General features: G+C 45.6%; 1 protein-coding gene across 3 annotated transcripts in view; it reads right to left on the reverse strand.

Moving 5' to 3' along the window:
- Window positions 1–12,975, reverse strand: part of FLNB (filamin B) — a 166,377-nt gene that overhangs the window by 66,957 nt on the left and 86,445 nt on the right. For all 3 annotated transcript variants that reach the window (XM_030811548.1, XM_030811546.1, XM_030811547.1), the window contains exons 5-11: window positions 11,490–11,608; window positions 10,236–10,313; window positions 8,477–8,639; window positions 7,549–7,746; window positions 4,134–4,271; window positions 2,403–2,529; window positions 1,266–1,402 (exon numbers count right to left, since the gene is read on the reverse strand). In XM_030811548.1, the coding sequence (XP_030667408.1) occupies window positions 1,266–1,402; window positions 2,403–2,529; window positions 4,134–4,271; window positions 7,549–7,746; window positions 8,477–8,639; window positions 10,236–10,313; window positions 11,490–11,608 (960 nt within the window). The remainder of the gene's footprint in view (window positions 1–1,265; window positions 1,403–2,402; window positions 2,530–4,133; window positions 4,272–7,548; window positions 7,747–8,476; window positions 8,640–10,235; window positions 10,314–11,489; window positions 11,609–12,975) is intronic.

Here is a 12,975-nt window from a genome sequence, read left to right on the forward strand (position 1 = left end):
TTTTCTTTTTTTTTTTTTCCAATGTAGGCCTGGGCTGGGTGTGGTGGCTCACACCTGTAATCCCAGCACTTTGGGAGGGCCAAGGCGGGTGGATCACTTGAGGCCAGGAGGATGTATATATATATAGTATTAAATACATTATATGTATTTTATCATCATGCAACAGGGGAAGTCCAACCAGCAAACCCTTCTGCTGGAGATGTGGCAACATGTGGCAAAAGCCTTGAACCAACACCCACTCTTAGCACCACCAAATCCACTTCTGGGTTTTTATCTGAAGGCAATTACCAAGGATACACAGTCAGCACTGTTTTTATAGCAAAACCCTGGAAATAACTGGAGAGCCTGACAATGGATAGAGCCATACAGTGGAATTCCATGGAAGCTATGGAAAATGAAGGCATACCCTATATTTATGCATAAAGATACAAAGACTTGTCCAAGATATTTTCTGCACCAAATCAATATTTGCATGCATATGTACAGAGGAAAAAGTCTAGAAGGATACACTAAGAGACTTAATATTATCTCTAGACTAAGAATATACAAGACGATTCATATCATCTCTCTAGAAGGGAAAATTAAATATGATTTCTTATTTTTCTCTTTTGCTTATTGCTATTACCTAAAACGGGTTGCTAAACTACAGTCTGAAGGCCACATCTGGCCCATTGCTTACTTTTGCAAATAAAGTTTTACTGGAACATGGCCACACCCGTTTGTTTACGTATTCCTATAGCTGCTTTCAGGCTACAACGGCAGAGTCAAATAACTGTGACAGAGACCATAAGGCCCACAGGTGGAAAATATTTGCCATCTGGCCCTTTATAGAAAAAGCTGGCTGACTCCTGATATCAAATGATCATATATACATTAGACATGTATTTAAAATATACTCCAGCTGTGCTCCAAAGAAAATATTTATCTTCCAAATCCAAATTTCAGCAGAATTCATTCATTCATTCATCTAAACTATATAGGTCAGTCAACACTATTTGCTAAGTGTTTACTACGTTCCAAGCATTGTTTTAGGCACAATACCCACATAAGGCTTCTGCCCTCAAGGTCTCCTGGATGAATGAATGCTGATATCAGAGGCAACTGCAAATGTACAGCAGTATGCAGAGATGGCTTAGGGTGGCCAGGAGGCCAGAAAGCTAAAGGTATTGAGGCTAAGGCAAGGCCCCAACATCCAGCCTGACACAGCCCGGAAGCCCTGTAATCCTCAGTCCTCCAGAAGATGCTGGTCAGCTGTGTCCACTTACCCAGTGACCCCACTTCAGAGCCAATGGATTCCACCACGAAGTCCGCCGACCGCCCGACAATCCCACCATGGAGCCCAGGGCCCCAAGCACGGACTTTCTGCATACCCGCTTCGGGGCCAACTTGAACTTCAAAGGGGCTACAGGGAAAGGAATAGAAGAAGCCTCAAAGAAGAGTAAAGTAAGGTGTCACTATAGCCATAAACTGCAGTGCCTTTGCACATTCTTTCCACTTGCCTGATTTTTTCATCTGGCATCCCAAATTGCAACCAAACCCTTCCTCCCGCAGGCCTCTCACCCACAGCTATTGTTATGTCAACAATATAATGTAATGTGACTGCTTCTGGGAGCTCAGGTGGCCACTGGGTTGGCACTCAAGCCACGCTGCTTTGCACCAGCCTCCTGGCCCTTTATCTTTGTGTGCAGGCCTCCCCAGACTATGACCCTGGAAAGTGGGAGAGTCCACACACTCTATATCCTGCTTATGCTATAACCAGAAAACTTGGTTGAATGGGCTTTATCTCATACTTGAATGAATGTGCTGTAACCTTGGCATGGGAGGCTTAAAAAAAAAAGCGTGGTAGGTATTCGGAACCCAATAATGCCCAAATATTTCTCAAGGCTAACTGAATTTATTCGGAGTTTAAAGTTGCACCCCCAGGGGAGCTGGAAAACACAGAACGCAGAGGGGCAAGTGCAATGCCCACAAGGCAAAGCTGTAGACTGCGTCCCTTGGCCCCTGACAGCACTCACGTAGACGGTCTTAATGTAAACCACAGCAGATTTTGCCCCGTGGCATTCATGAACAAAGGAGTTCATTGAAAAAGAGAATCTCAGTTTATATGCGGGCATCTAGACACACAGCCCATTTGCTCTAACTGCTCCTTCTGCCTCCCCTGCCTCCCACCAGCCCCTAACCACCAGCATTTGATTTAAAGCAAGTCAGCTAAAACCACAGCAACTTTCTGCTGCTTTTGAGAACAGGCCAAATGTCTGTGCTGCTCTGAAAAAAAAAAAAAAAAAAAAGTTTTCAACAAAGCAGATCTCTTTCCGTCCTGCAGCCCGGGGAAGCAACCACCCATGAGTCTGCCCTGGGCCGAGCACCCTCCAGAGAAGACCCCTCTGCAGCAGGAGCCTCACCTCTTTGGAATGTGGTGTCCCCCCCATGTGATGGCAATGCTGTATCTCCCCGGGGTGCTGGGGTAATACTCGAATGCGTAGACCCCATCCAGAAAGTCTTTCTGCTTCACCAGCTCCTCCAGACCCTCTGTGGGAAGGAAGGAGATAATCTTTCCAACACGATCCTAGGCCCAAAATGAGAATCAAAAGGACAAGAACAGAGAGGCAGCCACACTGACAAAACATAAATCATATGTAAAAACCAAGTGGGCTGCCCCAGAGTATGGGACCTCTCCCCCGCCCAAAGCCTGGGAGGTTACTTCAAAGCTAAAAACACAGCCATCTCTGCTTCAAGGTATGAGGAAATGGAGGATTTCCCAGCTAATTGGCTTTAGAAATCTTGCTTGGCTACGAGGGGCCCTGAGGTCCTGAACTCCCTGGGCCTGCGTAAAGATAAATCCAGTCACATTTCAGTATTTCCCAATAATCACAGCTACCCTTCCCAGTCCCCCACAAAAACTGCGGAAGAAGTAAACCTTTAGAAGTATTTGGTATGAGTTTTAGGTTCAGTGTTCCAGCGTATACTTTTCCATCTAAAGCTGGACAACAAAAGCAAGAAAGTCCTCGGACACTATCTGCAAGAGGACAGGTTTTAGATGCGACGCTGCAAACTCCAAACCCAGCCATCAGGCAGGAACTTGTTTTGTGTTGAGCCCTGAGGTTTGGCCAGGAAAGCCGTTGAGTCAAGCAAGTATCCAAGGTCGGGAGAAAACACACACACAGACACAGACACACACACACACACACACACACACACACACACACACCCCTCCTTGGCTCCTGTTGGAATAATCTGGGAGGGAAGACAGCCCCCAAGTAGCTTGACTCCAGGTCTGGGCAGTCTAGAACCTCAGCTACCCTCAGGGCACAGCCTGACCCAAAGCCTGGTGCTGTGAAGTCAAATATTAACTTTCTGGAGCTCAGAATGCTCCTGCCCCAGCCTGTTGGGAACACAGAGGGTAAGAGCAATCCTGGTACAGGAAGCTCAAGATTCCACAGGCATGGGAGTAAAACCACCAAAGGCTGCTACACCCGAGACTAGAAGTGCTGAAATGCTTCTCTGTTCCAAGGAAAAAAGTGAAGACACCCATCCCCACATTTGCTGTCTCCTTCCTCAAAAGAGGGAGAGAGAATGGGTTGCAGGGTTTAACCTGTCCCTCCACAAATGGCATTTATCTACAAAGAAAACTTAATGTTAGGGAATTTTATTCTCCTTCTATAAGCACTGATCATAGTAATTAAGTACTTGACATAATTTCATACTCTATAAAATGTAACCTGTAGTGGGAAAATCACTGGCTTTGGAGACTGTGCCTGAATTCCAGCTCAGATGCTTACAAAAGCTGTATGACCTTAGGCAAGAGCCTTCCTCTCTGAGCCCAGATGTCTAAAATAAAAAATGAGCCACTTGTTCCAACAGCAGCATTTCCCAACTCCTTTACATCACTGCTTTTTCTACTCCCAGAAGTCTTGATGTAACGTAAAGCTGTCAAGCCACCCACTGTCCGCATCCAGGGCAGACATTACTAATCAATCACTGCCATCTTCCCCAAGGAGCCCAGATAGCCTCAAATCCTTGACATAGCCTTCTGGGATTATTGAGGAGAACTGGCCATGGGATGAAATCCATATGCCATGGCTGCAAAGTTAGCCAAAATCACACCTGAGATAGAGAAACAAAGGAACACTTACTAGGACCCTTCATGGTTACACCGAGCTCCCCACTTCCTGCAGCTTTGGTGTCAACCTTGAAATCCGTGGTCTCCCGGATACGGACACCTTTGGGTTGTAGGCCTCGACCACTGGCCCGGCAGGCATTTGGATTGCAGGCTGCAAGCACAGTTTTGACATCAATTCAATCTTTCATTCTTTAGTCAGAGTCGTGAAAGCCAAGGTAACCTGGAGCCACCCGCCAAGAAAATATTTGCTTTGCACAAATAGTATGCAGTAGTTGCCCAAGACCAGGGGTCCCACTCAGGGAGCACACCAGGCTAGCAAATACAGACACAATATAACTTTGTCCAGTCACACCACAGAAGGACTGGAGAAAAGTGACTTTGGCAAAGAAAACAGGAGAGCACAGCAAATCCATGCTGTGCTCCTGCTTCCAGCATTTAACCTTTCATTTGTGAAAGGCAGTTAAGGCCGAGTGCTGGACGTTATTCAAACCTCACTGCCATACTCAAGGGCTCAGTAATTGGATAGACTGGACTTTTTCAAGTCTTCTTGGAAAATGCAGTACTTGAAAATGCCTGTCTGGGTTCCAAAACCTGGGTCAGCCATTTTTAAGTATCTAAATGTTGTTGTCTTCCGCCTGAACAACCAGGCAAAAACAACCAACACAGCTTGGAAAGAGACCAGTTCAGCCCCACCTTGGCTGAAGCAGACCAACCTTTTCGTGCTGTTACCCAAGAATGTGCGTGGCTATAAAGGCAATAATTAGCAGTAAACACCACTGCTGATTTCATTTCCGGGTCTAGCTTGAAAACCTAAAGTCGTTAAGTCTAAAAGTTAAGGACAAAGATAGCTTCTAATATGTCTTACTTGAAATGTCCACAGAACTACTGTTCCATGGTATCTAGAGGTTGATAAAAGATACCTTTATGCCCTAGAATAAATCTTCTGCCTAGCACGGACAACGTTTTCAGTAAACAGAAATGGGAGACTAGTGGGGAAAATATCATGTTATTAAGTGGCTTTTCCTTTCCAAATCTAACACTGCAAATTTGACAAATTTCAATACAAGAAGGTCACAGACTCCAGAAGACGGGACTCTACTCCACAGACGGAAGGTAATTCCTCCTCTGGTTCCTCCTTCCTGCAATGGCCTTAGCTGGCTATTTGGCAAACAACTGCTTCCCAAAGAGTCATACACATACCCTTGGAGTTAGAGATGATTTTAGATGGTTTATGGATGAACATAAGCTTATGGTGGCACTTTATGGCAAGTGACTTTGGTTTTCCATTGTCAAAGTGATATAAAGTTTCTTTTAACATAAAATAATTTACATCTGTAAACCCAGCACTTTGGGAGGCTGAGGCGGGGAGATCGCTTGAGTCCAGGGGTTTAAGACCAGTCTGGGCAACATAGTGAGACCCCATTTCTACAAAAAAAAGAAAAATTAGGCCAGGCATGGTGGCTCATGCCTGTAAACCCAGCATTTTGGGAGGCCGAGGCAGGTGGATCACTTGACGTCAGGAGTTCGAGACCAGCCTGGCCAACATAGTGAAACCCCGTGTCTGCTAAAAGTACAAAAAAACTTAGCCAGGCATGGTGGTGTGCACCTGTAGTCCCAGCTACTCAGGTGGCTGAGGCATGAATCACTTGAACCAGGGAAGCAGAAGCTGCAGTGAGCCAAGATCACACCACTGCACTCCAGCATGGGTGAGGGAGTGAGACACTGTCTCAAAAAAAAAAAGAAAAAGAAAAAAAAAAGGTAAAAAATTTAACCAGGCATGGTGGTGCACATCTACAGTCTTAGCTACTCAGGAGGCTGAAGTGGCAGGATCATTTGAGCCTGGGAGGTCAAGGCTACAGTGAGCCATGATGGTACCACTGCACGCCAGCCCAAAAGACAGAGTGAGACCCTGTATCCTTCCCACCATGCCCCTGCAAATATATATATATATATATATATATATATATATATATTTTACATATATAAAATCATTTAGGTGGGAGAGAGGATGTTAGTAAATTAAAAGAAAAAGGTTATTCATTAAATGCTAAATAGTATAGGATGTACAGGAAAGAAAAGAAAAAGGAAGTCCACGAGTGAGGAAAGGTTGGAAAACAATAGTAGAATTAGGAAAGCTATTCAAAATGCTCTCTTATGTAAAAAAGAGCTTTGCTTAGGAATATGTTAGAATTTTTTTTGCCTGTTTTTTTTTTTTGTCGAGGGGAGAAAAGTTGGTCATACCAGAAGTAAGTCACAATACAATGACAGGACTTCCTCAGAGGGTTTTAATGTGTCTTAAGAAACACACACACTCATGGAAATTATGAACATGTGCAACAGTCTCAACATCAAAAGAGTAATTGCTGAGTTCATATAAACATTAAATGGGACTAGAGTCTGAAGGGCACCACCAGCTCCTCCACCATCTAAAAAAGCCCTAGATGTGTTTAAAGGCAATTAGACAGTGGGTTTGGGTTCCGGCTGGACAAGCTGTAATAATAACACCTGCACAGGGGTTCCCTAAAATCACACAGAGCACGGGCCCAGCTAACATTCACAAGCAGCACAAAGAACTCGCAAGGAAGTCCCACCCAACCAGCCCTTACCAAGCAAGAGGCCTCTGGCCCAGTGGTCTCAACTAGGAAGCCAACAGCTTCAGGGTCCAGGCTGGCCCAGAGGTAGGATTCGGAAGAGGAAGCCACGTCTGCAGACGCAGATTCGGAGGACAGAACAGGGAAAGGCAAGTGTGGGTTAGAAAAGGTAGTACAGTTGGAAAACAAAACAAAACAAAACAGAAAAAAAGGGGCAACAAAGTCAGAGGGAGAGAGTCTAACATTTGAGAAAAATGCGTACCCCCAGCGCCAGAGGGAGTTTAGCAGAGTAGTTAAGGGTAAGGCCAACAGAGTCTGTGGTTCTAGCCCTACTGATGCCTTGTAGTACTGATACCTACTGCTATCTAAGCCTTAGCATCTGCACCTGCACGCTAGGGATACTAATAGCACCTGCAACACACAGGCTGGTGCAATGATTAGATGCAGTCATGGTAAGTGCCTGGGCCAGTAAAGGCCAAGCAATGGAGGCTGCAGGGCCCATGTTGCTGCTGCTAACTTCAGTTATGCTGCCGACTCCTCCCACTGCCTCAGTTCCACCTCCCTCCATGAGGATAATGACTCTCCTGTACATGTGTTTTGGAGAGAAGTAAATGAGTTCATATAAGTAAAGCACTTAAGTCTCTGCATGGCTCGTAGAAGATATTAATATTAATATATTGAGGACAAAGTAAGCCACTTACTGCTGAAGTAACCCTGGCAGAAAAGGGATAGGCATAAGGTCAGTGTTGGGCCCTGACTGTTTTCCTGACCTCCCTGCCCAGCTGTGCAGTCAGCTTCCACATGAGAAGCAGATGTGGCCAGCCACCCAGCACTCACCTTCCCCAACCTGCACAACGAAGGGACTCTTAGGAATAGTGTCCCCAGCAAAGAAGACCTTGACCACGTGGGGGCCGGGCTGCATGGGTTTGTACACACATCGATACACCTGGTTTCCTTTGTCTTCCACGAGCAACTCCACGGTGTTCTTCCCCTGGGGATCTCCCACCTCCACACCAATGTCACCCACACCAGCTCCTACAAGAAAGCAAGTATTCCATGAGCCCAAGTCACCCTCTCTGAAAGCTCACTGCTGCTGAGTGCAAAATGCAAACAGGACCAGTGTGGTGGCTCACGCTTGTAATCCCAGCACTTTGAGAGGCCGAGGTGGGTGGATCACTTGAGGTCAGGATTTCGAGACCAGCCTGGCCAACATGGTGAAATCTGTCTCTACTTAAAAAAATACAAAAATTAGCCAAGCGTGGTGGCGCACACCTGTAAATCCAAGCTACTTGGGAGGCTGATGTATGAGAATTGCTTGAACCTGGGAGGCGGAGGTTGCATTGAGCCAAGATCACGCCACTGCACTCCAGCCTGGGCAACAGAGTGATTCTCTGTTCCCCCAACAACAACAACAAAAAAAGCAAACAGGAGACAGGCCCTCAGGGAGGTCCACACCAAGTTGTTAACAACTATTTTCTAGAGGTGGAAGGGTTTATGGTTGAATGTTTCCTTTTTCTGCATTTTCTATTTACTACATGGAAAAGAAGCTGACAATTCAAGAAGTATGTCTTATTCAAGTGAAGCCTGAGTATTTTAGAGAAGAAAACCTGGTTTTGAAAAATCTAATATAACACATTTGAAAAAATTGTCTGATTATTTATTTGATTTAAAAGACAAAAGGTCAGGCCTTCAAGTCCCTGAGGATTATATTTCAGCCTTTGGAAGAAAGCGCAAAGGTCAGATCCATGGAGGAGAGGCACATTACCTGCCGTGTAGATGTCAAAGTAGGTGGGCTTATTGGCGATGTTCCCTACAGCTTCCAACCCTGGACCTTTTGCAGTGACTTTACTGGCATCTCCCTGGGCCTTGTCAACATTCACTTCAAATGGGCTCTTGGAGATGTGCTGTCCTGCAAAGAGGACTGTGACCTATAGGTGACAGATAGGTGAGAAATACATAATCACTTCTCTGTGCCCAGCAAGACTGACATCAAGCCACATACATTGATGATCACCTCTCCTACCCTCCCATGATGGCACACACAAGGTGTCTAGAACGAGGAGCCCTGGAACCAAGTTTAACAGCCTGAATGGGACTCCCACCTGGCCCCTTCAGCCATACAGCTGGGTCTGGGACATCACACCTTTACCAAAACAAAAATGCTGACCTTATATACACTTAGTCTCTTTAATAGGAAACAAACACATTTCAATCTCTGGACATTGAGTCCTTTCAGGGAGTGAATGGGCCACTATCCCTCAGAATAAAATGTGCAGTTCCATGATTTCAAATCCACAGCCAAACTGTTTTTTCAAGGGACCAAGATCATTCTTAGATACATGGATTTGGGACAAAGTAGAATGATTTCCATCTAAAACTTGAGTTACTGTTCTCATCTCTGAAATTTTTTGGGGGTAATTGGGTTGGGTTTCATGTGAACCTATACTTGATTGGAATTAATTAATTACATTATAAATGCTCCCTTCAAGAGCATTTACTCCAAATGCATCATATTCTAAGAGTCTAAGAGAATGCTAAGGCCATCATTCCAGGTGAATTCACTAAAGCCCAAGGTGGTGAGTACAGTCTGTATTCCAAAGTCTGGGCAGGTACATGATGGGATTGGCCTTTATGTGCTGTTGAGGGCTTTCTTCCAATGAAAAGTGTAGTCCTGGGTCACCCCACTCTCCTGCAAGATAGGCTGTCTCAGCCCTTGCCCTATAGGTCACCTGGATGTCATCTCAAACAGAACTCGAAAGGTTGCCAAGACAAAGAGCCTGAGGCCTCAATCCCTATCATTTCTCCAGGTGCTGGGAGGGCCATTTCCCTCTACTATATTCAGCTGAACTACTCCATCCTCAGTCTTCAATGCTGACAGCCCCTCCAGAGCACCTCCAAGGAGAGTTCTTAAGAAAGCATTAAGAACAAAGAGCCAGCAGGGTGCAGTGGCTCATGTCTATAATCCCAGCACTTTGGGAGGCTGAGGCAGGAGGATAGCTTGAGGTCAGGAGTTCAAGAACAGCCTAGGTAACCTGGTGAAACCTGGTCTCTACTAAAAATGCAAAAATTAGCCGGGAGTGGTTGTGGGTGACTATAATCCCACCTACTTAGGAGGCTGAGGTGAGAGGATCGCTTGAGCCCAGGAGGCGGGGGTTGCAGTGAGCTGAGACCACACCACTGCACTCCAGCCTGGGTGACAGAGCAAGACCCTGTCTCCAAAAAAAGAATCAAGGACAAAGAGCCCATCTATAGTGTAGTCACCACAGCATCTATACTCCAGACACACAGCTGCAACCATTAGTTACCTAGATGGAGTTGGAAAAATCTTACGACATTGCAAACAACTCATCCTAGCTAGTCGAGGGAATCCTAATGATTCCAATTTTCTATGATGAGCATAGATCCTTCTATAATCAGAAAGGAAAATCAGAAATTCACTTAAGAAAAACACTCTTCTTTCTGGGCTATCTTTCTTCTCCTAGCCCCAGAGTAGCCCAAGCCACGGCCATACTGCTTCATCTTACTTTGTGTAGCCCGGTGACCTTGGGCAGATATTCCACAGAGTATGTCTTGTTCTTGTCGCTGTCAGGGGTCACTTGTGCCTAGGAGGGAAGGTGGGCAACAGTTAGAAAAGGTGCCGGGTGTAAGGAGCATGCTGTGTCAGCAGGGGTTCTGCAGGAGCTGCCAGGTCGGGAACACTGAAGGTGCTGGCGAGCTCCTATCCCTCTTGCACAACGCCCCGAGAGAGAAGCTGCTTGAAGTCACAGAAACAAAACCACGCAGCGCAGAGGCATAACAGAGTCAGGACTCTCCAGTGTCCAGTGTCAGGCTGGCACTCTCTAGGTAAGAGAGAATATGAAGCAAGAAACTTAAACCTTTATCCGCTCAATAGTTCACTGAAAGCTTATGAAATGCCGGGCCCAGTGTTAGGTACTAAAAATAAAACATGAGCAAGTCAGGCACAATCCCTGCCCCAGTGGGGGAAACGGACCATCCATCAGTAAACTTAGAATTGCAAATTATGCTAAATGCCAAGAATAAAATATGGTCCTACGAAAATAAGTGACAGAAGGAACAGCATGTGCAAAGGCTCTGAGGGAGAAACCAAAGAATGGCCAATGTGGGAAGAGAGCAGGGCAAGACTATCTTATTATTCTTGCCATCAGTATATAAAACCTCAACTGAGGCTGGGCGCGGTGGCTCACACCTGTAATCCCAGCAGTTTGGGAGGCCAAGGCAGGTGAATCACCTGAGGTCAGGAGTTCAAGACCAGCCTGACCAATGTGGTAAAACTCTGTCTCTACTAAAAATACAAAAATTAGCCAGGAGTGGTGGCAGGTTCCTGTAATCCCAGCTACTCGGGATACAAAAATTAGCCGGGCTGAGGCAGGAGAATCGCCTGAACCTGGGAGGTGAAGGTTGCCGTGAGCCAAGATTGTGCCACTGCACTCCAACCCGGGCAACAGGAGTGAAACTCTGTCTCAATCAATCAATCAATCAATCAATCAATCTCAACTGACAAGGCACCTTTGCTAAATCCAAAGTATCCTTTATTTCATTAAACACTGTGTCCCTGGCAATCAATTTAAATTTGATTTCAAGGCTCAGCTCTTGGGCAGGTTACTTTAACAGCTATAAGCCTCAGTATCCTTTCGGTAAAAAAACACTTTTGGTTGTGAGCTGAAATGAGGAAAATGGAGGCACAGTCCCTGGCCTCATTACAAGCCCCAAAAGCTCTATGAGGTGCTGGAAAGGAGAGGCAGCATCCTCCAACATACCTCCTCTTTGTTCCCTTCTGGGTCCTCAACAAACACCATCACGTCTCCTTGCCCGGCACTGATGGTGTCCACAGTGAACTTGGCTGGCTGCTTCACCATGTTTCCAGTGGGCTCGATTCCTGCCACAGGTTTACACAGACACGTTAGAAGCCGGGTGAGGGTGTGTCATGAGCCATTGCCCACTGCATCTCTTTCAGGGAACTGAGAGACGGGACCCAGCCCTGTAGATCCCATGTGGGAAATGGGGACAAACTGCCTTGACAAGGAAAATCAGGCAGGTTGAAAGCCTTAATTTTGTCCATGTTATTGAATAATATCCAATTTTGATATTCAGAGAACCTCAGTCAGGAGTCTATATAAAATTGTGGAAATAATGTGGTTAGTAAGTAGTAGCAGAGCTTGCCTTGATGGAAGCAACGCAGCAGGGAGGAGCAGAGCTTATTTCTCATTGAACAGCATTTATTGTATTGCCTGACATTTTAAAAAATTACATTCAATCTTTTTTTAATTAACCTTTTTATTTTAAGATGATTGAGCAAATTCACCGAGACAGATTTTACCTGTAGGTGTAAGAAACAATGCCCTTGCTGGGAGCGGTGGCTCATGCCTATAATGCCAGCACTTTGGGAAGCTGAGGCAGGTGGATCACCTGAAGTCAGGCGTTCAAGACCAGCCTGGCCAACATGGTGAAACCCCATCTCTACTAAAAATACAACAATGAGCCGGGCATGGTGGCACATGCCTGTAATCCCAGCTACTCGGGAGGCTGAGGCAGGAGAATTGCTTGAACCGGGGAGGTGGAGGTTGCAGTGAGCCCAGATCGCACCCTAGGCAACAGAGCATGACTCCATCTCAAAATAGTTTCCCCAGTGGTAACACGGTAAAAAGCTATGACTCCATCTCACAACCAGGGTATTGACGTTGATACAATCAAAATAGAGAACATTCCCTTTAGCACAGGGAGCCCTCCTGCTGCCGTTGCATAACCACAGCCACACTCCCCTTAGCCCTGATAACCACTAACCTGTTCTCCACACTGTAATTTTATTATTGCGGTAATGCCACATCAATGGAATCATAACTATGTAACCTTTTAGGACTGGCCTTTTTCACTACATATAATTGTCTACAGGTTCACCCAGGTTGTTGCTTCTATCAATGGTTTTTTTCCTTTTTATTGCTGAGTAGCTAATATTCCGTGGTATAGATGTACCACAATTTAACCATTCGCCCACTGAAGAACATCTGGGTTGTTTCTAGTTGTCTCTTACCAGTAAAGCCGCTGTAAACATCTGTGCATAGGGGCATGTGTGTGTGTGAACATAAGTATAAAATAGTAAGAAATTATATATATATAGGTCTCTGCCCCTGGTTCCAGAGTTCCTAAACCCCTTGGAATGTCCTTGGTGACAAGAGCATCTTCTGTTCTAATGAGGCAACTCTTAGTGGGCTCCCGGATAGCTTTCAGGATGTGGCTAATCAACAG

Source organism: Nomascus leucogenys, chromosome 4 (genome assembly GCF_006542625.1).
Source record: "Nomascus leucogenys isolate Asia chromosome 4, Asia_NLE_v1, whole genome shotgun sequence".
In the NCBI taxonomy this organism is placed as follows: Eukaryota; Metazoa; Chordata; class Mammalia; order Primates; family Hylobatidae; genus Nomascus; species Nomascus leucogenys.